General features: G+C 36.1%; 10 protein-coding genes across 15 annotated transcripts; 7 read left to right on the forward strand and 3 right to left on the reverse strand.

Annotated features, from left to right (window-relative positions):
* Positions 1-269: 269 nt before the first annotated feature.
* Positions 270-452, reverse strand: AT1G63535 (Defensin-like (DEFL) family protein; the record flags this gene model as incomplete). Its single annotated transcript, NM_001036147.1, has 1 exon — positions 270-452. The coding sequence occupies one exon, from the start codon at positions 450-452 to the stop codon at positions 270-272; it is 183 nt and encodes a 60-aa protein (NP_001031224.1).
* A 730-nt stretch (positions 453-1,182) lies between these two features.
* On the forward strand, positions 1,183-3,720 carry AT1G63540 (hydroxyproline-rich glycoprotein family protein; the record flags this gene model as incomplete). The annotated part of the gene is made up of 3 exons (NM_105032.2): positions 1,183-1,251; positions 1,700-3,298; positions 3,392-3,720. The coding sequence occupies exons 2-3, from the start codon at positions 1,720-1,722 to the stop codon at positions 3,718-3,720; spliced, it is 1,908 nt and encodes a 635-aa protein (NP_176542.1). The 5' UTR covers positions 1,183-1,251; positions 1,700-1,719.
* A 42-nt stretch (positions 3,721-3,762) lies between these two features.
* On the forward strand, positions 3,763-5,332 carry AT1G63550 (Receptor-like protein kinase-related family protein). The gene is made up of 2 exons (NM_105033.2): positions 3,763-4,917; positions 5,048-5,332. Exons 1-2 carry the CDS (start codon positions 4,011-4,013, stop codon positions 5,113-5,115), a joined length of 975 nt encoding a protein of 324 aa, NP_176543.2. The 5' UTR covers positions 3,763-4,010; the 3' UTR covers positions 5,116-5,332.
* A 4,155-nt stretch (positions 5,333-9,487) lies between these two features.
* On the forward strand, positions 9,488-10,693 carry AT1G63570 (Receptor-like protein kinase-related family protein). 3 transcript variants are annotated; one of them, NM_001334108.1, is made up of 2 exons: positions 9,519-10,564; positions 10,668-10,693. In NM_001334108.1, the coding sequence occupies exon 1, from the start codon at positions 9,675-9,677 to the stop codon at positions 10,527-10,529; it is 855 nt and encodes a 284-aa protein (NP_001319306.1). In that variant the 5' UTR covers positions 9,519-9,674; the 3' UTR covers positions 10,530-10,564; positions 10,668-10,693. The 3 variants fall into 3 exon arrangements, with proteins under 3 accessions (NP_001321761.1, NP_001319306.1, NP_176545.1); NM_001334109.1 differs by lacking the exon at positions 10,668-10,693 and having other exon boundaries at positions 9,488-10,615; NM_105035.2 differs by lacking the exon at positions 10,668-10,693 and having other exon boundaries at positions 9,637-10,564.
* An 860-nt stretch (positions 10,694-11,553) lies between these two features.
* Positions 11,554-12,711, forward strand: AT1G63580 (Receptor-like protein kinase-related family protein). Its single transcript, NM_105036.2, has 2 exons — positions 11,554-12,317; positions 12,418-12,711. The coding sequence occupies exons 1-2, from the start codon at positions 11,558-11,560 to the stop codon at positions 12,477-12,479; spliced, it is 822 nt and encodes a 273-aa protein (NP_176546.1). The 5' UTR covers positions 11,554-11,557; the 3' UTR covers positions 12,480-12,711.
* Positions 12,712-14,120: 1,409 nt separating this feature from the next.
* On the forward strand, positions 14,121-14,927 carry AT1G63590 (Receptor-like protein kinase-related family protein; the record flags this gene model as incomplete). Its single annotated transcript, NM_105037.1, has 1 exon — positions 14,121-14,927. The coding sequence occupies one exon, from the start codon at positions 14,121-14,123 to the stop codon at positions 14,925-14,927; it is 807 nt and encodes a 268-aa protein (NP_176547.1).
* A 974-nt stretch (positions 14,928-15,901) lies between these two features.
* AT1G63600 (Receptor-like protein kinase-related family protein) lies at positions 15,902-17,244 on the forward strand. Its single transcript, NM_001334110.1, has 2 exons — positions 15,902-16,841; positions 16,972-17,244. Exons 1-2 carry the CDS (start codon positions 15,932-15,934, stop codon positions 17,046-17,048), a joined length of 987 nt encoding a protein of 328 aa, NP_001319307.1. The 5' UTR covers positions 15,902-15,931; the 3' UTR covers positions 17,049-17,244.
* Positions 17,245-17,420: 176 nt separating this feature from the next.
* On the reverse strand, positions 17,421-20,009 carry AT1G63610 (uncharacterized protein). Of its 3 annotated transcripts, none has more exons than NM_105039.5 (7): positions 19,585-20,009; positions 19,402-19,494; positions 19,243-19,323; positions 19,014-19,145; positions 18,349-18,570; positions 18,167-18,259; positions 17,421-18,061 (listed from the first exon to the last, which is right to left on the reverse strand). In NM_105039.5, exons 1-7 carry the CDS (start codon positions 19,822-19,824, stop codon positions 17,900-17,902), a joined length of 1,023 nt encoding a protein of 340 aa, NP_176549.3. In that variant the 5' UTR covers positions 19,825-20,009; the 3' UTR covers positions 17,421-17,899. The 3 variants fall into 3 exon arrangements, with proteins under 3 accessions (NP_176549.3, NP_001320755.1, NP_001319308.1); NM_001334112.1 differs by having other exon boundaries at positions 17,603-18,061; positions 18,349-18,574; positions 19,585-19,948; NM_001334111.1 differs by having other exon boundaries at positions 17,603-18,061; positions 18,167-18,570; positions 19,585-19,948.
* Positions 20,010-21,151: 1,142 nt separating this feature from the next.
* Positions 21,152-22,289, reverse strand: AT1G63615 (uncharacterized protein). The gene is made up of 4 exons (NM_001334113.1): positions 22,232-22,289; positions 22,087-22,208; positions 21,345-21,817; positions 21,152-21,240 (listed from the first exon to the last, which is right to left on the reverse strand). Exon 3 carries the CDS (start codon positions 21,730-21,732, stop codon positions 21,454-21,456), a length of 279 nt encoding a protein of 92 aa, NP_001320754.1. The 5' UTR covers positions 21,733-21,817; positions 22,087-22,208; positions 22,232-22,289; the 3' UTR covers positions 21,152-21,240; positions 21,345-21,453.
* AT1G63630 (Tetratricopeptide repeat (TPR)-like superfamily protein) lies at positions 21,230-22,646 on the forward strand. 2 transcript variants are annotated; one of them, NM_001334114.1, is made up of 3 exons: positions 21,230-21,640; positions 21,774-22,272; positions 22,422-22,646. In NM_001334114.1, the coding sequence occupies exons 2-3, from the start codon at positions 21,838-21,840 to the stop codon at positions 22,443-22,445; spliced, it is 459 nt and encodes a 152-aa protein (NP_001319309.1). In that variant the 5' UTR covers positions 21,230-21,640; positions 21,774-21,837; the 3' UTR covers positions 22,446-22,646. The 2 variants fall into 2 exon arrangements, with proteins under 2 accessions (NP_001319309.1, NP_176550.2); NM_105040.2 differs by having other exon boundaries at positions 21,241-22,272; positions 22,422-22,595.
* Positions 22,647-23,148: the final 502 nt, after the last annotated feature.

Here is a 23,148-nt window from a genome sequence, read left to right on the forward strand (position 1 = left end):
CTCTTGGTTCCATTAATTGTCATATTTAATACTGCTGATTAGCTTAAGTTGTTCGGTCTAGTTGTGTAGAGATTTTGCGTCTTGTGAATGCAATTAGAAAATCAAGAGACGAACAAGGAAAACATAATTAACAAAAAAAACACACAAGGAAAACATAATTTTATTTTATTTTTGCGCGGAAATAATTAAGCCACTACAAAAAAAATATATATATATATATATTGAATCAGAAGCAAAAGAATTTTAGAAACTAATGTGTGGGGATGTTTCTAGCAACAATGAGGATTTCCCGGCACGCAGGCACAAGTATGATATAGGCAGTTCTGGATTGGACCTTTGCAAAACTTAGCACAATCTGCATTGGTATTGCATGTCTTTGGCTTCAATAATATACCCTTTTTGCTTTCTTGCATCCTTGCACTCATCACCACACCTATACACACCAAACACATAATTATATCAAAAAGTCCTTCAAGCTATGTCTTTGGATGAGGACGAACCTATCACACAGTCGACTCCAATACTTGTTTTTGTTGAAGTTTGGTATGATATAAGGGCATCTCCATCACTGAGATACCTTCTTGGTTTCTCAAAAAAAAAAAATATTAGTATTTTAATAAATATTAGTTATATAATTAAATTTTAACAATAAAATAATATTTGACCTGATATACAAGTGTTCTTATGGGTTTCTCAAAGTTTCTCACTTGAGAAACTAATTCTACTCTCTCTCATACTTTTTAATTATATTTTATTTTTATATTGAACAGTTTCTCAATTAAGAAATTATTGATGGAGATGGTCTAAGTATAAACATACCTTTTCGCTCTTATTGTTTTTTTTTTTTGGGAATCAAATTTTCTTTTCTATTTTCTCATTTTAGTGAAATTTATTTAAAGTGAAAAATCTTAACAAGTTAAAAAAAATATATATAATTGTCTGGTTTAAATTTTAAATTGATTGAGATTTCCATTAGATTGCCTAAAACGTCCGGCTAGCGTTAAAACAACGCCACAAGAAAAAATCAGCAAGGAAAAAACAATCTTAGAGGAAGCGTTAGAGCGACGCAGGCAAATTGAAGAAATCGTTTCCTATAAATTGAAACCACAAAGTTAACTCTTTTTTCTTCTTCTTCACACTAACCCTAACTTTGATTTCATCATCAGACTCGGAAACCGCACCATTGTTGTTGTCTCCGTAAGCTTCTCCTTCAATCACTTGGTCGGTGCCCTGCTTCCTACTTTGATAAAGGTTCAATTTTTATTAAACTCTGACGATTTTGGGCGATTTTAATACTTGCAACAATTGTGAATTGCCGATCAGTATCTCTTGATCTTCTATGTCTTTGTTTTGCTTGATTTGGGTTAGATCATGTTTTCTCTTTGTAATTAGGGTTCTTTTGTTGCTTCTTTTCCACGCTTTCTACATACTGTTTCCTCTGTGGATTCGAGAACAGTGCTCTGTTATCGGTTGGAACTATCGATTCAATGATCCTGCAATTACTCATTTGTACTGATTACTGAATAAAAATCGTTACTTTCTGATGTATAACCCCCAAATTTGAGTGGAAATTACTATCTTAACGGATCTGGATTTAGGGTTTTTGTTACTTAGTTTCTGCAATACGAATTAGTTTCTGAAAGTTATCCTCTAATCCAAAACAAATTTGCGTCCTTTCTTATTTTTGTGTGGTTAACAGTTTGAAAGATCAAAAGAAGAATGAAGATTGATTTTTCTGAGCCAGAGTGCAGTAACTGTTACCAGTTTACCAATCCAGACCTACTTAATACTCCAGAATCCGAACAGAGCAATGTGATTGGCTCATCCATCACTTCAGTGCCGGTTAATGATGGACCAGTTCCACCTCTTGAACTTGATTCTGCTGCTGTTGTTTCAACTTCAACATCATCTCCAGTTCAAGCTCTTGGACATGATTCTGGTGCTACAGTTTCTACCTCAACATCATCTCCAGTTCAAATTTTTTCTTCACCATTCAGCTTCGGATCCGCTCATGCTGCCATCACACCCGTTAGTTCGGGACCAGCGCCATCTCCTACATTTGGTGAGCCTCGCATTCTCCTAGCTACTTCTGGTTCCGGTGCGTCTGCCACTTCCACATCCTCAACTTCATCTCCACTTCACAGTTCTTCACCATTCAGTTTCGGATCCGCTCCTGCTGCCATCACATCCGTTAGTTCTGGTCCAGCGCAATCTCCTGCCTCATCACCTAGATTATGGATCGATAGATTTGCTACATCATCTAGTGCATCTGCCACTTCCTCATCCTCAACTTCATCTCCATTTCACAGTTCTTCACTACTCGGATTCGCTCCTGCTGTTACATCAGTTAGTTCGGCACCAACCCCAGCTTGTGGTCCAACCCAAGCTTTTGGTCAACCAACACAAGCTTTCGGTCTAAGTATGTTCGGTTCAACACCTAGATTCGAGATAACTGGTTTTCCCTTCCAAGCTAGTGCATCAAGAAATTCCCCATCTCCTAGCTTTGGGCCAGCGCATAATTGTGGCAAGCCTGCTTTTGGTTCACCGTTTGGGAACAATGTTGCTTTTGCCAGACCTGATGTTGGTATCTCGCCAGTAGCTTCCTCCTCCACTAGTACTGAAATTTTTGGTGCAACTCCAGCGAGTTTGTTTTCACCTTTTGGGCCAATGCAAGCTCCTGTCCAAGCTAGTGCATCTAGCACTTCCACATTCCCCCCATTTGGTTGCGTCCCACCATCTCCGTCGAGTGGTTCTTCGCTGTTCAACTCTGCTTTTGGTTCCCTGCCAGCACCCTCTTCTTCCAACTTTTTCGGACAATCCTCTTCCAACCTTCTCGGACAAAACCCATCGACTACTGGTGTTGGTTACCTGCCTGGATCTCCATTGAACAGTTCTTTTCCCGGATTTGGTGTTGGTTACCTGCCTGGATCTTCCTCCAACCTATTTAGATCAAACCCACCAAATTTTGGTGGTGGTTCAATCGGTGCAGGTCCTCAACATTTCGGTTTCAATGGAGATGCTTCTGTGTTGCCGAGCACGCCTTTTTCACTGTCCCCTGCATTTAGCAGCAATACCAATACTGGATCCTATCCTTTTGCATCTCATGAATGGAGTCGCCCCACTGAACAAGGTAGTATGAATCCTGGTTATGCGCCAACACATGAAGGGGATAACTCATCTGGTTGGAGTTTCCCCACTAGCAAAGGCAACATTTATATTTCCATATCTGCTTCCAAACCTTATCTACACAAAAGCCATGAAGAACTAAGGTGGGAAGATTACAAGCAAGGAGACAAAGGTAATTAACTAACTAATAAGTTAAATCTTTTATACATATATAACATTTTTCTCTTTTATATCTCTCTGTAACATTGACTAATCTCTTGTGCAGGTGGGCCGTTTCCTGCTGCTCCTGCTTCTACCATAGGCTCAAGGCCAAACGCTGCTTTTTCACCACCAACTGTTTCTCCCCCAGCACATGGATGCACTGCATGTGGAGCAACCAGTAGCTCATCTGCTTCCCGTCACTTCACCTTTAATGGTGCCACAAGTCCTCCATCAGCTGCTACAACTCCTCCCGGGTTGTTCTTTCCTAGCACTGGTTTTGCTCCTATGATGTTTGGTACAAATCTTGCTGTTCAAGGCACAAGTCCAGCACTTCAAGCCTATCCTGTTCAAGGTTACATTCTTCTCCCGTTCGCCGCCATGACTCTGCAGTAATTTCTTTACTTTCTCTGCATCAAACTCTTTCTTCCAAGTTTTAGGACTAAGTCTCTGTTTTGATTAAGAAACACAAAAACCAAATTGTGTCAACTTTATGATTTTGTCTTGGTAAAGATATAGCTATCATGGATGAAAACAATATAAGTCTTACATATTCTTTCTTCGAATTGGTAATACCATCGTTATTCCGACATCATTTTGAATAAATCAACAAAAAGAAAAAAAGTTTTCTTTCTACTATAAATTCCTATCTCCTCTGTTTTGTCAAAAAAAAAACAAAGAACAAAATGGCAAGAATCATAATTACCCTCACTATCCCTCTGTTTTACTTCTTTTTCTTCTCTTTGTTATCTCACCAAACCATGTCTCAACCTGACCACATATTTACTGTCTGCAATCCTACCAACAACTTTACACAAACCAGTTCATACGAAACCAACCGCGACACCCTACTCGCCTCTCTCCGCGAGTCTTCCTCTCTCGGACACTATTCAAACGCCACAGAAGGTCTTAGCCCTGACACAGTCCATGGAATGTTCCTCTGTAGAGGAGACATCACCACAGCATCTTGCGTAGACTGTGTCCAAACCGCAACAACCGAGATCGCCTCAAATTGTACTCTTAACAAAAGAGCCGTCATATACTACGACGAGTGTATGGTTCGATACTCAAATGTTTCCTTCTCCTCTGAATTGGAAATCGTACCAAGCATCACTATTTACTCTCTTCGCTCTGCTCCAAACCCGACTCGGTTCAATCAAACACTTACTGAAAAATTCAGCGAATTGATATTCAACGTATCTTCGTCCTCTTTGGTTCCATATTTCGTGGAGGATCAAGAACGTGTGACACAATCAGAGGGTTCTTATGATTTAGACACAATGGTTCAGTGTAGTCCTGATCTTGATATATTCAACTGCACCGTTTGTCTTCGAGTTGCGTTCTTTAGAATTTCAACTTGTTGCGGTTTGCCAAGTTACGCCAAGATCTTTACTCCTAAATGTCTTTTGAGGTTTCAAACCTCTGTTTTGTTATCTCCACCGCCATCTCCATCGGCTCCGCCTCCTCGATCTCCACCGCCTAAATCATCGCCACCTTCTTCTTTACCACAGACGCCATCGCCGCCGCTGGTTTTCACGCCGCCACAGAACGTTCCAAATCCTAGCGGATCGTTTTCCTTTAACGTTCTTAAAGGTCAGCATATTTCTATAGTTCTTTTATCATATTTAATCAGCATAGTGTGTAATATTTTATTATGATAGCTAATTAAACTATATTATTGAGGGCCGGCTCTAAATATTTATTATTATTATTTTTATGACAGGAAATGTAATATTTGGGAGAATTGTTGTTACAATGACAGCTTTGGTGTTTGCACTTGTGGATCTTTGATCATATTTCATGGATCATAAATATTGATGATTCGTAATAATTTGTATTCCTTCAATTTGTGTGATGTGTACGTTCTCACAGGATCCAAGATCACTAAAAATGTTAATATGGTTCCTAAAAAAACAAAGTTAATTATATGTGTTGATTCTGATGTATGTATCATGCATGGATAATTGATGGATAATTGATCAATAAAAGAAGATTGGAGTCGATACATATCCATTTTTTCCTTTAAAGTTTTTTTTTCGTCCACTGTTATCTAGTAACTAACAACGCATATCACACCTAATTTCAACATTCATTTAAAATAGCAGTGGTATATCGATCAAATATACCAAGAAATCACAATTTCAACCTCTATAGTAGCATTTTCGAAACATGGTACATCAAATCTATTGGTTCCGTCTTTGTAATTGTTAGACTTGAAAGAAATTGTTATTATTCTTTGAATTTTTTTGTATGATTGTATTTGATATGATTGTAGTTTACATCTATTCTGAAATTGTAAGTCAAACTAAGAATAAAAAACGCAAAAGCATTAAATGGTTCTTAGGAGAATATCAGTTTACAAGTGGAATATATGTTGATCGTACATGTAATCTATTGGTTTGAGTTAATATTGTTGATGTGTTATCATTCATGTATGTAACTAACAAGAAAAAAGGTTGTTAATTTGGTTTTATTGTTACTTTGAATTTCTCCTCTATATTGGTAGAGTATTACTTATTATAATGTGTCTAAGTGATCCCATTTAAAGTATTTAAAGGTTGTTATTGTCAACAATTCTAGTTTTTTTTTTTTTTGAAAAAATGGAATACAAGCTATCTTATAATTATCGTTTACATGGTTGTCGATTTCTTATTTGAAATTTTAAAATTATTTTATTATTCCCACTTTGAATTACTCTTTTTGGAAGAATTTTCAGTTTATAAAAATTTATTCCCATTTGCTTACTAATAAAAGAAATAAACAAAAAAAAAGATGGAAAGAGTCCAAAATAATACTATTTCATGTAATACTATTCAAACCACTTCACAAAATTATTAAATTACTAAAACTGGCAAAAAAACTGTATTAAAATAGAAAGGATTGACTAGGACTAGGATAAACTATTGTACAAAAATCTGACTAGGGTCATCTGAAGCAATCCAAATTTCGGCGGTTATTTTTTTTATTATAATCATTTTCTGAATTTGTTCATAAACTAGCTTGAATAAATTAAATTATCATAACGTTTTAACATTCACAACTTAGCTAAATTACTCGTTGAATTTTCTTCCACTCTCCAACTGAACTTTACAAAAAAAAAAAAAAAATCTACAACAATTAATATACCTTTTAGTTCTCTAGAGATAGCCAAAGTTTCCTCATTCGTTACTACATAAAACAAATCCAATAATAAACGCTCAACATATTATTTATCAAAAGTCGTTAGATAAAATATCAGTATGCGTAAAATGTGAAAATGGGAAAACTATTGATCAAATTAAGTTAAACGGGAATTGTATGATCCACGTCGTGGAACTTGAGGCAGTTTATATGGATTAGGCTTACCTATATATATCCATATCCTTTCGACTTTACGTTCTAAAATGAAAAAAAAAAAAGATTTTCTGAATTGTTTTGAAATTATATTTCTGAAGTGTTTTAATTTGAAATTATATTAGGTTTAAGGATCTTCAACTAAATGAATTTATAATTATTTTATTTAAGTTTTGGAATATGATTATGGTAATACTTTTTTGTAAATACCACAATTCTTCCAAATGATAGTTCGTGCTGTTTGTGAACAGGCACGACTTTGACCCTAGAAATTTTCTTCTTTGCATCAAATCTTTGTTTTCGAATTAAAATTGGATATAACAAGTCCATGTTTTGTTTCATACGCTTACAAAGCTAATAATATCAAGTCAACTTTATGATTTTTTCATAGTTTCAAGAACAAGTAACATTAAAAGATGATGTTTGTTGTTCAGATTTATAGATTCAACTTGTTATTGATGAAATCATCTGATTGTTCAATTCTGAAACAACAACACATATTATATATATATCTTCTCCCTCTGAATTGGTATATATATTAGGACGTTACATGTTTGAATGAATTAAAAAATAGGAGAAGATCTTTCCCTATATAAATGGCTAGGTTTCTGCTCAGTTTTAATCTACCTTCATAAACACGAAAGTACCAAAAAATGGCAACTTTCATCAGATTCACTGCTCCTTTGTTTTGCTTCTTCTTCTTATTCTCTCTCTTTTCTCACCAAACCATGTCCCAACCTCAACACATGGCCACTTTCTGCGACGACAGATTATCCGACAACTTCACACAAACCAGCTCATACAAAGCAAACCGTGAAACCCTACTTTCTTCTCTCCGTGACCGTTCCTCCCTTGGAACCTATTCCAATGCCACAATCGGTCTTAGCCCCGACACAGTCTATGGCATGTTTCTCTGCCGAGGAGACCTCACCAAAACATCATGTTCGGACTGTGTCAAAACCGCAACCCTAGAAATCACTAAAAATAATAACTGCACTTCCAGAAAAACTGCTCTAATATTCTACGAGGAGTGTATGGTTCGATACTCCAATGTTTCCTTCTTCACGCTCGTAGAACTAGACGGGCCTTACGTCGCTAAATACTCTCTCGCCACTTTTCCTACTTCTCTTTTTAGTTCTTTCCAACAAACGTTATCCAATAAGGTAGAGCAACTAATTATCCTCATAGCATCAAAGTCTTCTTTGTCTGCTTCTACGCCTTATTACGTGAAGGATATATCACGTGTAAATGAATTAGAGGGCTCGTATACATTAGACACGGTGGTTCAGTGTAGTCCTGATCTTGATCCAGCAAATTGCGGCGTCTGTTTGAGACTTGTGGTCAAAGGTCTCTCAGGCTGTTGTACCAATGCTCGTTTTGCTCAGTTCTATCTTTCTAAATGTTTTTTGAAGTATGACACAACCGGTTTGCCAACTTCTCAATCACCAAGCGGCTCATCGTCTATTAACGTTATGAAAGGTGAGCATAATATATGCCCTCGACTCTAATCTTTTTTTTTTTACAAGTTACGTCAAAAGATAATGTTTTAATTTCTTCCCGCCAAGACACCGCAGCTGTTTGTGTAGTAATCAAACTTTATTTGTCTATGAGAACTATAAACTCGCCCATGATCTAAAAATCCAACTATCATGAAGATAATCGACTGAGGAACTAAAATGTTTATGTGTTTGGATTTTCTTATTGTAGGAAACGAAATATTGAGGAGAATTTTCATCACAGCAATGACAACTTCGGTGTTAGCACTTGTGGGTCTGTGATTCAATCCAATGATAATGAAGATTTTTTAAACTTTGTATTCTGCGATTGTGTGTGACGTGTGATATGTTATTTTCTTGTCTAATAAGAACTCATTCCGCATTGTCCGCGGAAAAAACTATTAAAAATATTATGATGTTTTAACAAAAAAAAAATTATGATTGTATGATGACCTAAAAAATATTAATCATTATGTAAATATATAGATCCTCTTTTACTAATTAGTCGGATGGTAAAAATCCGGATCACTTTATCCTTAAATTGTTTTTTATACAAACCAATTTAATTTATTCTTTAGTTTGTAAAAAACGTACAAGAAAGAAAGATTAATTAAGGAGATGCATGCAAGACATAATTGATTTTTTTTTCTAAATTTCCATTGTCCTCATCATATATATATTCAGAATCTGAGTATAGTATATTGGTTAATTATGGTGCACTTGCTGCTCCTACATCATCTAAATTGCAGTCAACGCAAGCTCCTGTCCAAGTTACTTATGTTACTTCTTGTTGCTTAAGTAACAATCCTAGCACTTCAAGCCTATCATTGTTTCATTATTCTCCTATTCGTTACCATGTCTCTGAAGCAATTTTTTCTCCGTCTTCCAAAATTCTTTAGGGTGTCAAATATATTGAAATTGACTCATTTCATTCGTGATGAAGTTATAAACCGAACAATTGCCAATGCCCATGTACGACCGAACCCGTCATTAGGGTCTTGGACGCAAACATTTTGAACAATTTCTTTTCAATTTTGACGTTTGTGATCTTCACTCTCCAACTTGAAAGAGGATATCTATATATACATTACCGTATCTTGCTTATATTTTTTTACTTATATTTGTTATTAAGGCATATAACGCATGAGTCTTTTCGGAATTAGGTCAGCTTGTAAAGCTATATAAAGGCCCTTTAGAGCCATATCAATGATATAGTGATATAAAGAGAAAATCCTTTCATACACCCTAAAGGTTTTTGACACAAATTGTAGGACTAAGTTTCTGTTTTGCTTAAGATAAACATTAAACTCTGATCTGCGTCGACTTTATGATTTTGTCTTACTAATAACATAATTATCATATATGAGAAAAAAATACACTAGTTTTACATATTCTTCCTCTGAATTGGTATTACCATATCCTTATTTAGACACTATTTTGAAAAAATCAACAAAGAAAAGCTCTTTTCATTCCACTATAAATTCTCTATCTCCTCTGTTTCGTCGAACAATACAGAACAAAATGGCAAGAATCATACTCACTGCTCCTCTGTTTTACTTCTTCTTTTCCTTGTTATCTCACCAAACCATGTCCCAACCTCAACACATGCACACTTTCTGCAGCGTCGACAGCTTCACACAAACCAGCTCCTACGAAACAAACCGCAACATCCTACTCACCACTCTCAGCTTGACTTCCTCGCTCGTACACTATTTAAACGCCACAATCGGTCTCAGCCCCGACACAGTCTATGGCATGTTCCTCTGTAGAGGAGACATCAACACAACATCTTGCTCAGACTGTGTTCAAACCGCAGCAATCGAGATCGCTACAAACTGTACTCTTAACAAAAGAGCTTTCATATACTACGACGAGTGTATGGTTCGATACTCAAATGTTTCCTTCTTCTCTGAATTTGAAAGTAAACCAGTCATCGTTCGTTACTCTCTTCGTTCTGCTCCAAACTCAAACCGGTTTAACCAAACCCTATCCAATAAATTAGACCAACTGATTCCTAACGTCTCTCCGTCAACTTTGATACCGTATTTTGTGGAGGATCAAGAACGTGTGACTCAGTTAGAGGGTTCATATGATTTAGTGTCAATGATTCAGTGTAGTCCTGATCTTGATCCATCAAACTGTACCATTTGCCTCAGATTTGCGTATGCAACAGTTTCAACTTGTTGCGGTGTACCAAGTTCGGCTCTGATTTTTACTCCTAAATGTATTTTGAGATATAGAACCTTTGTTTTGCCATCACCAGCGCCGTCTCCATCGTCTCTGCCTCCTATATCTCCGACATCTTCGCCTCCTCTGTCTCTGCCGCCTCAATTGCCGCCTCCTCTTTCGCAACCACCGCCCCCGCTGAGCACTTAATCCGTGGTTTTCTTGAAAAGAGATATATGATTGTTGTATGTATTGTTTAGAACTTTTAATCAAATATTTATTCCTAATAGTTCACATACTATTGATAAGGAGGGTTTACTCTAATTTGTGTTTTTTCGTTTGTGGCAGGAAAATATTTGCGTGGATTGCTTTTACAATGCCAGCTTAATGAAAACGGGTCGACGTGACATTAAGGTGTTTGCACTTGTGGATTTGGGACCAAATGTGATGATTTATGGATTAATTTAAATAAATGATTTGTGAAATAAAAAATAACGTTTAATCTGTGTGATGTGTATTATATTTTTATGATTTATGATCATAAAAAATGTTAATATTTTCCCCCAAAAAAAATTAGGTTTGATTCTGATGTTTATATGGATTGATTAGAAAGTTAAGAAGAAATGGAGTTTGATGCATGTCCATATTTTTACTTTAAAGGTTTTTATTTGTTATCTTTTCCATAAAATTGCAACTTTACATAAAAATGTCAAATCTAAAACTCAAAATACCTAAAACACCTTGCTGACGGAAAAAAGGTTAAAACCAAACACCTATATCTCTCATTAATGACTTCCCTACTAATATATTTTTTTTTTAAATTATAAATTAATCTTTTCTTACCCGTTGGATTTTCTTTTGTCTATAGTCCAAAAAAAAAAAAAAAGATTCATGTGGTTCTAAACCTCAGAATATCTTCAGTTCTCAAAAAAACTAAAATGTATGAACAAGTCTTGTGCTTGGGTTTAGATCTTTCACAAAACCAATGGACAACTTTATCTTTTGACTTTTTGCTTCATCGAACCTGCAAAGATATTCAACGTTTTATATATATACAAGAAATATGAAATATATTCAACTAAAAACAACAATAGTTATATATAGATTCTTCCTCTGAACTCGTCTACCACGTTTATGTGTGGACATTACGGATCTGAATGAAATAAAATAAACAAAGGTATTATTTAATTATATAAATCTATGTTACGTTTTGTCCTTTCTCATTAGTCATAACAAAAATGACAAGAATCATTGATGTTTCCCTGTTTTGCTTCTTCCTATTCTCTCTTGGAGCCATGTCCCAACCTTCTCAAAATCTAACTGATTGCAACCAATTTCCCGACACTTATCAATCAAACCGCAACACCGTCCTCTCCACTCTTCGTAATCATTCCTCCCTCGGAAGCTATTACTTCAATGCCACGGCCGGTCTAAGCCCAAACACAGTCTATGGCATGTTCCTGTGCATAGGAAACATAAGCAAAACATCTTGTTCAAACTGTGTCCATTCCGCAACGTTAGAAATGGATAAATCCTGTGAATCTCATGACACATCTTTCATGTTCTCTGACGAGTGTATGGTTCGGTACTCGGATAATTCTTTCTTTTCACTCGTAGAAGATTCACCTGCCACCTTTAGTTACTCTCAGAATGATTCTTTGAGTTATCCGCAATTTTACAATCAAACACTTCCTGGAAAATTAGACGAGCTTATCCTCAAAGCCCCCTCATCTTTTTCGTCACCGGTTCCATATTTTGTGGAAGATAAAGAACATGTGACTCAAGTGGAAGGTTCGTATGATTTAGAGGCAATGGCTCAGTGTAGTCCTGATCTTGATCCAAGCAGCTGCACCGTGTGCTTGGGACTTGTGGTCGAAAAATTCTCCGAATGTTGCAGCCAATCTCGTTGGGCTCGGATCCACTTTCCTAAATGTCTTCTGAGGTATGACATCTCTGCTTTGCAACCAAACCTAACGAGTCTTGGCGTTACAACAAAAGGTTAGTCACAGTATATAATGTCCGTTTTTTCCTTTCCCCACCCTATGGAACTTATGTGATATATATGGCTTTGAATTGCTCCTTTTTTTCGGTTTTACAGGAGATGATATATTTGGGAGAACGTTTATTGCAATCATGATAGGTTTACTAATGGGTTTATGATCAAGTCTAGTGATGTAATAAAGATTGTAACTACTGATTTATATTTGTGTTCTCTCCATTTGGGTGATGGTAAGATCATAACCAGAGTAAACCGACGTTGACTTGGTCAAAGATTGAATGGAGATATAGCATCATGTGTTCTCCTATATTAGTGGGATTATCTCGCAGTACTCATTCCTTCGTATATTTAAGCATAGTTAATTATGGAATCATAGGGGAGAGAGAAAAATTGCATTGAACGTGCTCATAAGTCTTTGGGTGGTATACGATGATCACAACGAATCATGCCTTAATTTGGTGGTAGCGCAATTGAGGTAATCTAAATTACTAAATTTCAAGCTAAGAACGCTGTTAAATCATTGATGCCATTTTGAAAACGTTGTTATCAGTCTTAAGAAAATAGATGTGATCATAATACTAATATATATATATGATGGTCTATCGTGAAATTGTAAGTCAAATCAAGAATCAAGAATAGGGGACAGAGTTTGGAAGACAGAGATCGATTCAAGGATCTAAACATATCTTGTTTTCTATGTTATCTCCAACTGTAACTACTAACTAATATCCTCATAATCTTCTCTGCATCAAAACATGCCTTCCTAATTGTAAAACTAATCAGAGTCTTCTTAAACCCATAAAAAAGGGTCTTCCTAAACAAGTCTTATGTTTTGCTTCAGACAATAATACCAAAAACATGTACACTGCCCAGCTTAAATAATTTTGTATTATTCCTAATATAATAGTTTATATATTTAATTAAATTAATTGTGTCCAAAGAAAGAAAATAATAATAATTAATATGTTCTCACCGGGTGACTTATCTTTCATAAATGAGAAACCAAAATATAATTGGTAGGAACAAGTCTTGGTTTTTGCTTCAGAATCTTTCACAAAACCAATCTGTCAACTTTATCTTTTGCCTGGCTGCTTCATCTTATCTAAAGAATATGACTAGGGTATGATCAACCCATCTAGCTTTCTATCTATCTTCCAAGATTGCAGATATTGCTTCAGAAACCAATGTGTCAACTTCATGTTTTGCATTCAAGAAATAAAGAACCTACTAAGATGATCAATGTTATAATTTCTACAAAATAATGAAATTCAAAAAAACATTTATATATTATATATATAATTTTTTACTTTTGAATTGGTCTACCTCGTTATATGTGGACATCACTGGTTTGAATGGATTAAAAAATATACATCTATGTGCTCTGTTTGTTATTTAGTTCTTTATATAAATCGATGTGATCTGTTTTGTTCTTTCTCATAAGCTATAATAATGAAGAAGGAACACACAAAAATGATAAGAATAATTACACACTTTGGAGAATTTCTTCCTTACCCACAACTATTTAATAAACAATTGTACGAATAAGTCTTGTGTACATTAGTTTTCACAAAACTAAATTATCAACTTTATCTTTTACCTTAGGCTTCATGTTATGTAAAGATAATCAACGTCTTATATACAAGAATAATGGATTCAACCTTTGAATTAGTCATCAACATTATATTTGGACATTTTGAACTATTTTATTTTTAAAGAGAGACAATGTTTTTCTCTTTTATAAATCTATATGCTCTGTTTTGTTCTTTCTATAAGTCATAATAATCAAGAAAGAACACAAAAAAATGACGGGAATCAATACACACTTTGCCGTCGCTTTGTTTTGCTTCTTCTCATTCTCTCTCCGAGCCATGTCCCAAGCTTCTCAAATGCTTATTGATTGCACCCAATTCGACAACGTCACTCGAACTAGCTCTTATCTTTCAAATCGTGACACGGTCCTCTCTACACTTCGCAACCGTTCTTCCATCGGAAGCTATTCCAACGCCACGGCCGGGCTTAGCCCAAATACAATCTATGGCATGTTCCTTTGCAGAGGAGACCTAAACAGAACATCTTGTTCAGACTGTGTCAATGCCACAACGTTAGAAATCTATAAATCCTGCTTTTATCGTAAATCAGCTTTGGTAATCTCTAACGAGTGTATAGTTCGGTACTCGAACGTTTCTTTTTTCACGCTCGTAGAGGATGTACCTAGTACCGCTAGATTCTCCACGGGAAATTCTTTGGATTCTCCGCAATTTTTCAGTCAAACACTTCTTGAAAAATTAGACGCACTTATCCTTAGAGCATCCTTGTCTTCGTCGTTACCAGTTCCATATTTTGTGGATGATCAACAACATGTGACTCAATTGGAAGGTTCCTATGATTTACATGCAATGGTCCAGTGTAGTCCTGATCTTGATCCAAGAAACTGCACCGTCTGCTTGAGACTCGCGGTCCAAAGACTCTCGGGGTGTTGCAGCCATGCTCAGTTTGCTCGGATCTTCTATACTAAATGTCTCATCACGTATGAAATCTCCGCTTTGCAACCGAACGTAACGAGTCTTGGTGTTACAAAAAGTGAGTCATTAACAGTATATATCATTTAATTTACATTTCTGGTTCACCGTAACCCTATCTGTCTACAATACAGTTATCAAGAATAAACAACTAAAACATATGTTTTGGCTATTTTTTTTGGTTTTACAGGAAATGAAATTTTTGGGAGAACGGTAATTGCAATCATGACAGGTTTGGTGTTACTATTAATGGTTTTATGATCAAATGTAGTGATGGTTTAAGGATTGTGGCTACTAATTTATATTTCTGTTCTCAGAATTTGGGTGATGTGCGATGTGTTGTGTTCTCGTGTATGTAGATTCAAAACCTAGGGAAACAAAAATACAGACATTTGTGTATTTATATGTTACGTACATTTCAATACTTTGGGTTAATGTATGGCAATGTCTCGTGAAAATGTAAGATAGGTTAACTATGGAAGCCTATTACGGGTAGAACTTAGAAGTGTATATAATAAGAAAATTTCACGAAATTATTTGTTAAAAACAAATCTTAAAAGTGTTAATTAGGCAAACTGGAAAAACTTTATCCGAATTCCTCATAAATTTATTTTAAAATTTTGAAAATCTAGTTTCGTACTTCATTTCACGTTGAGACTTTAACAATTGACTGAACCAAGGATCTAAACATATCTTGATTTCTATGTATCTCCAACTGTAACTAATATCCTAATAATTTTCTCTAGATTCAACAAAACATGCCTTCCAAATTGTAAGACTAATCAGAGTCTTCTTAACCCCATTAAAAAAGGGTCTTGATCCGTACAAGTCTTATGTTCTGCTTCAGACAATAATATAACAAACGTGTCCAGCTTCAATAATTCTGTATTATTCCTAAACAAGTATTTCATCTGGTTTTCAATATTGCAGAATCACAAAGTTAATATTTTATAAAACAACATGGCCTCAACAATCACCTAATAGTAATAAAATATTTTTCCTATTTAAAGAGTATATATAATGCATCTTTTTACAAATCTGTCTACTATAAATATCATCTTTCACTCATAATTCATAAACAAGAAGAACAAATAATGGCAACAATGATCCAAAGTCTCTCTTCTCTCTTTTGCTTTCTTTCTCTTTTATCTCTTCTCTTCTCTACTAACCTAACCATATCCGAATCTGACCATATCCACATGAGCACCTTCTGCAACCAATTCTCCGACAACTTTACACAAACCAGCACATACGAGACAAACCGCGAAACCGTACTCTCCTCTCTCCGCCTCCGTTCCTCTCTCGGATCCTATTCCAATGCCACGGCGGGTATTAGCCCCGACACAGTCCGTGGCATGTTCCTCTGTAGAGGAGACATCTCAGAAACATCTTGTTCAGACTGTGTTCAAACCGCAACCCTAGAAATCTCAAGAAACTGCACTTACCAAAAAGAAGCTTTCATATTCTATGAAGAGTGTATGGTACGTTACTCGGATTCATCCTTTTTCTCCCTCGTAGACGAAAGACCTTACATCATTAGATACTCTTTGAGTTATGCTCCTAACTTGGATCGCTTCCCACAAACACTGTCCGATAAAATGGATGAGCTTATCATCAATGCGACTTCTTCCCCATCGCTATCATCAACACCGTATTTCGTGGAGGATCAAGAACGTGTGAAACAGTTCGAGGGTTCGTTTGATATAGATTCAATGGCTCAGTGTAGTCCTGATCTTGATCCAAGAAACTGCACAACGTGTTTGAAACTTGCGGTCCAAGAAATGTTGGAATGTTGCAACCAGTCTCGTTGGGCTCAGATCTTTACTCCTAAATGCCTCTTGAGGTACGAAGCTACCGCTTTGTCTTCACCGCCTCCACCATATCCATCACCTCCACCACCTTCTTCACCACTTTTTTCACCATTATTGCCGTCTCCCCCGCTTTTTAAGCGGCCGCAAACCGCGTCAGGGTTTAGCGGGTCATCTTCTATTAACGTTATAAAAGGTAATTAAGCATGCATATTATATATCATTAATATACGTATATAACCGTTTTGTTATACAATTCGGGTTATGAAGAAGAGACTATATAGAGTAAATTACTAAACAGTTTGACTTTTTTACTTGTCTTGCAGGAAACAAATCATTTGGGAGATTTTTTATTGCGGTCATGACAGCTTATGTGTCAATACTTCTGGGTGTAGGAATGTAAAGATGACTTTATATTGGTTGTGTGAAGTATGATGTGTTATGTTCTTGTCTCATAGGATCTAAAATTTTGTTTTTTTTTGTTAGTGTGTTTTCAGTTTTCTTTGTTGGTTTTGAAATTTTTAGTTTGAATAGTTTTGTCAAAACACACAATTGTATGGATTGACAGATGAGAAGAAATTGGATTTTTTGTACCATATACCATCCATCTTCTTTTTTCCCCTAATTTTTTTGCTGTCGATTCATAAGTCTCATGTGTTCAAATTTTCTCAATCTTGATATAAAATTTAAGCCTGTATAATCCTCCGCATGAGGATGAATACATCAAGACATGGATATACAAAGTTGACATTTCACAAAATCGAATAAATATACGGTAAAATCAGAATACATGATAGTTCACAATTTGATCCATAGAAATAGCTAGATCTTCACAGAACCCATGAATTGAGTAGAGAAGCTCATAAGAGACGGAGAGCTTCTTCCTCTAATTTTCAGTTTATCTTTTCCTTTGTTGATCAGACCGTACATTTCATTATGCATTATGCAAGCCTAACGATCATAATTGAAGCTTTGTCTGCAATTTGGGAATCTCGTAAGTGAAGCAGAGCTTCTTCCTCTGATTCTCAATTGTTCTTTTCCTTTGTTGATCAGACCATACATTTCATTATGCAAGCCTAATGATCATAGTTGCCATTTATGAGTCTGAATCAAAATCTGTGATCTAATTGCAAACAGCCAATACCGTCTTCTCTTCAAAGTGAGTTCCATCAATTTTACAATAAAAATTACTTGACAAATGAAATCTGAGTTCTTCGGGTAAAAAAAAGCCCCCGCTTTTATTCATTACAGTGCTCAAATAATTTCACCAGGAGGCAGCTCTGCAAGCTTCGGTTGAGTACCAAGCACGCGTTCCATATCAAACCGAACCTCGATATTGCGAATGCTATATCCAACTACCATTAACCAATACAACAATTTTGCAAGGTCCGCTGCGCTTGTCTCTGTCACATTCGTCTGTGTAACCACCAAAACATTGATATCAGTCAATTCACAATCACACTGTATAAACAACACACAACTCAGAGCAAGTTTCAGCTAAAGAAGTTATTATTAGAGAACCTTCATTTGGTTAGGGTCTGACACAGCTAGAAGCCTCTTGACAAATGTATTCATGGCTACGGCAACATCTTCGCCTGCAGTGCTTGTAAGCTCCTACAGATTCAAAGCATTCCAATTGATAATAAACATTGGAATACAAATTTGATCAAGAGAAATTAATAACAACATATGAATCATCATGCCTTGAGATTTTGAGGTTCGAGAGATTTTAGATACTCCAAGATTTCATTCTGCTGATTCGCTGATTTTCTCCCCACTTGACGGTTGAGTTCTTCGATCTCTGCTTCCAGAAGCTCGATATACTTTTTTGCATCAATTTTCTCAGGGCCAGATACGTTATTCCACCTGATCACTTCCCCAGAAACATTCTTTTGAGTTCCTGGTGCATAGTCTTCATCACCCCCCTGGCTTAATCAGAAATAGAAAACCAGTGTCACATATAGCCTGATATATCAAACACACGCATATCTACAAAGAGAGAGAGAAAGAAAGTCTAATAGGTTTCAAACCGGTAAACCCCTTATATATTCAATTAACCAAAGAACTATAACACAAAAGATGATTGATAATCAGGAGAAGTCTAACTCTCAACCACGACCCAAACCAATATACGAGACCAATCCAGAATATCCCAACTCGTTCTGCCAAAACTATACTGCGCTCTAGCTAACTGACTAACCTATAGTTGCTGAGCTATCAACGCAGCTACATGGGGTAATTACAATGCTCCTACAGTATCTTAACACAAGGCTTATCAGCGGGAAGCAAAGAAGAAGCAGAAGTCATCGGCATGTACACGTTTACAGGCCAAGCAAAAAACAGAAGTTATAAAACTGAAAATGATCACCTTTTGATCACGTGGTTCAGGAAGAGCAACCTGCTCCAAACTTTGTTGCAATTCAAGACGATATTGAGCGTTTCTAAACATATATCCAGTCATCAACACGCTCATCATCAGCTGTGCAAGGTTCTCAGCAACCTAAAGCAATATATAATGCTCAATTCAACAAATAAATCCAAGTAACAAACACAGTACACAACTTGTTGAAAACGTATCGCTTACATAAAGCACTCACAGAGGTGACAGTAACGGCGAAAAACTGCGGTGGCAGCGTTCCAATCATATTCGTCACAGTTTGTCTCATTGCTTCAACCACCTAAGAAACAAGATAGAATCAATCATAAGCTCTAACTCTAAATGGTTCTTTTGAGAAAATGAAGCAGAGTAAAGTTACATGTTTAGGGGCACGTTTAACGAACATCTCCATGAACTCTGGCTTCACATTCTGAACATACTCCAGTAGAATATCCCTTCTGCTTTTGGGCTGCTGCTTAAAACCAGTGATCGATTGTGATTAGGGCTAATATCAATTTCGAATGCTGAACCAATGGAATTTCAAGCTCAAATGCAAATTTACCCGAGTGCCATTGGGAGGCGTGGAGGAATCTGCAGAGGAATCAGAAGAAGAACCATAAGCTTTAACTCTCAAAACCAACAAATTCCCAGTTCCGCTACACTTCCAAGTGTTCGTCTTCAAGGGGAAGGTCACAGAGGAGGAAGTAGTAGAGAGTTTAGGTTCATGGTTGGCTAAAAAAGACGGACAAGGACGAGATGGTGGTGATTGCAAGAGCGAGAATTGCATTGATAACGAACACATCTCAAGATTTAAACCCTAAAATCGTAGAATCCAACACTAGGATCGCTGGAAATCGAAGCTTTTCGCTAGCTTCGGATTTTATCTCGCGACTGTGACTTTTTTTTGCACGCTCCTTTTCTTTTTTCCTTATCTTCCAAAATTTGATTATTGTGTAATTGATTTGATTTCATCAGGAAATTGGTACGAACCGGTTCGGATAAGGAAAATAGTATTTGTTTACGACGTTGTGACAAGTCCACTGGACCAATCAAACCGGTTTCGGAATCGTTGAGATCGAACCGGTTTTATGATTCAAATTTAAAATTACCGGTTTTCTGGGATTCCTTCATCATCGGTCATCACTCGCTTAGAGTTAGAGTAAGATCGATAAGAGAACAAAAAAACAAAAACAGGCGAAACAACAACAAAAATGTTGGCTAGGGTTTTGAAATCGGAATCTGCTACTGCTTCTACCTGATTGATCAGCACGAGATTGATTCATCTTCTTTCCGTCAAGACATGTATACTTTCATCAAAGGGCCAAGGAACATTAGAAGGAGAGAGTTTGAAATTGACAAGTGGGTTTCATTATCTCAAAATTTAAGATGATGCCACTGATTTGTTCGATGATATGGTTAGATCTCACATCATACTAAGAGAAGAAACCATTGTGTGTCACTGTTTGATTTGAGTCTTGGGAACCAAACGTTGGTTTACAAGAGACTTGTAATTGCTCACGACATATTTGTTTAGTTTATTTTCATATTTTACGTTTAATGCATTAAGCGGATGGAACAAAATACTGTTGGGTGGAACAAAATACTATCGGATCTTATAGATGTCCATCCGTTTATAAATTTTATTCATAGAAAATATAATAGGTTGGTTCAAATTATTATCCCACTTATACACTAAATATTTTATATTTAACAATACTATATTTAGAAGATTTGATTAAGAATTGAATATATATTTGGCAGATTCTTGTACGGTTTAGTATGAAGCGAAACTCGTTACAGAGCCCAATAATTTGTTCCGTAGGAGAAAAATAGGTTATTTAGTTTCACTAAAATTTATCTTAAAAAAAAATCACTAAAATTTAGAAAGAAGAACGATATTGACTTCAATAGCTCCAACTTAACTAATGTCAAAATTTAAGTAGATGTTATAGGAAAAGAAAAAAACGTTATTTAGATGGCAAAACCAGAGTTAAAGTCCCGGTCCGGCTAGATTAATCTTAACCGGTCAATGTACCGACCAATTAATGGAACCGGTAGTTTTCTGATTATGTTTTACTACGCTCACTCGGTCTCAGAGCTCACACTGTTTGAATGTACACTCCTTTATGGTTAGAGAGATCGAGAAGTGTGAAAAAAAGAAAAGAGAGATATCGAGAAGAAAAACAAAAAATCAGGCGAAACTGGATGTAGACCCAATGTTGAAACTGGATGTAGACCCAATGTTCAAACAAAAAATCAGGTAGGATTTCTGAGGCCGTAGCTTTCTTTGATTATATGGTTGAAACTGGATGTAGACCCAATGTTGTCACCTTCAACACACTGATGAACAGTCTTTGTCGTGAGGGTCGAGTTCTTGAAGCGCTAGCTCTTGTTGATCGGATGGTAGAAGAAGGTCATCAACCTAACGCGGTTACTTACGGAACAATTGTAAATGGATTGTGTAAGATTGGTTGTCTCGGCTTTGAATCTGCTTAGGAAGATGGGGCAAAGCCACATCAAAGCCGATGTTGTAATCTCTACTGCCATCGTTGATCGCCTTTGCAAGGACGGGAACCACATCAATGCTCAAAACCTTTTCACTGAAATGCATGAGAAAGGTATTTTTCCCAATGTTCTCACTTACAATTGTATGATAGACTCTTTTTGTCACTCTGGTAGATGGAGTGATGCCGACCAATTGTTGCGTCATATGATTGAAAAGCAAATCAATCCTGATATTGTTACTTTCAGTGCATTGATCAATGCATTTGTCAAAGAAAGAAAGGTCTCCGAGGCTGAAGAAATATACAAGGAGATGCTTCGTTGGAGTATATTTCCTACCACAATCACATATAACTCAATGATCGATGGATTTTGCAAGCAGGATCGTGTAGATGATGCAAAGCGCATGTTAGATTCGATGGCTAGCAAGGGCTGCTCTCCGGATGTAGTCACTTTTAGCACCCTAATCAATGGCTATTGTAAGGCTAAAAGGGTTGACAATGGAATGGAGATTTTCTGTGAGATGCATCGAAGAGGAATAGTTGCTAATACAGTTACTTACACTACTTTGATTCATGGGTTTTGTCAAGTGGGTGATCTCGATGCCGCTCAAGACCTTCTCAATGAGATGATTTCTTGTGGTGTGGCTCCAGATTACATCACTTTCCACTGTATGCTGGCCGGCTTATGCAGTAAGAAAGAATTACGAAAAGCATTTGCAATATTGGAGGATCTGCAGAAGAGTGAGGTATGTCCTCGTCTCATTTTTTTTCTTTTCAGTTTATGCTCTTTCATTTTGGGTTTCGGAGAAGTTTGCTATCGAATTGTCCAAGTCAAATTTAAGATACAGAGTCTAGATTAACCCTCTCTGATTAGCTTAGTGTGTTTGCTTTGCAGGATCATCATTTGGAGGATGAATGAAATAATGGAAGATTCAATGCCATTTTGCTTCTTGCTTGATCGATTTCGATTCTGATGTTTCCACTTGTTAATTTTTTTTTATTTGTCGTGCTTATTTATTTCACTGTTGAAATGAGATATGTTATGTGATGGTCAATTTTAACTTGTTCTGATGTCTCTATAAGTGAAAACAACTTTGAAATTTGAATCACTGAAGGTTTCAAATTTCTACCGTCTCTGATAGAAAAATAGAAACACACAACATAAAAGTTTGAAGATTCACGTATGATTAAGGAAATGGTCTTGTTTTCGTAAGTTTGAAGTTTTACTCATGGATTAGGATCCATTGTCTTGTTATGAGAAGCGTGCAGCTTTATTCATGGATTTGGGATCCTTGTCTTGTTATATATTTTTTGTAAGTTTACTCATGGAATATGAATCAAAATTATGTAAACATTACAATTCCAGTTTGTGTGTAATGTATTAATTAATGTATACATAAAATAAGAACAGTTAGTCAAAGTAAATGCATTTGAGAGATTCATGTGTACCTATATGAAATGCTATAACACATCTCATTGATTTTGCTCTTTACAGTTTTAAGCTATTGATGTCAAAATTGGGCAACCATGATAGTGCCATAAGAATCAGCAAAAAGAAAATAAAAGAATCAATTGGTCTTGATTGGTTCCAGTTAATCCATAATTCTGGTTTGCTCAAGTTT

The sequence above is a fragment of the Arabidopsis thaliana genome (assembly GCF_000001735.4).
Source record: "Arabidopsis thaliana chromosome 1 sequence".
NCBI classification, from domain to species: domain Eukaryota; kingdom Viridiplantae; phylum Streptophyta; class Magnoliopsida; order Brassicales; family Brassicaceae; genus Arabidopsis; species Arabidopsis thaliana.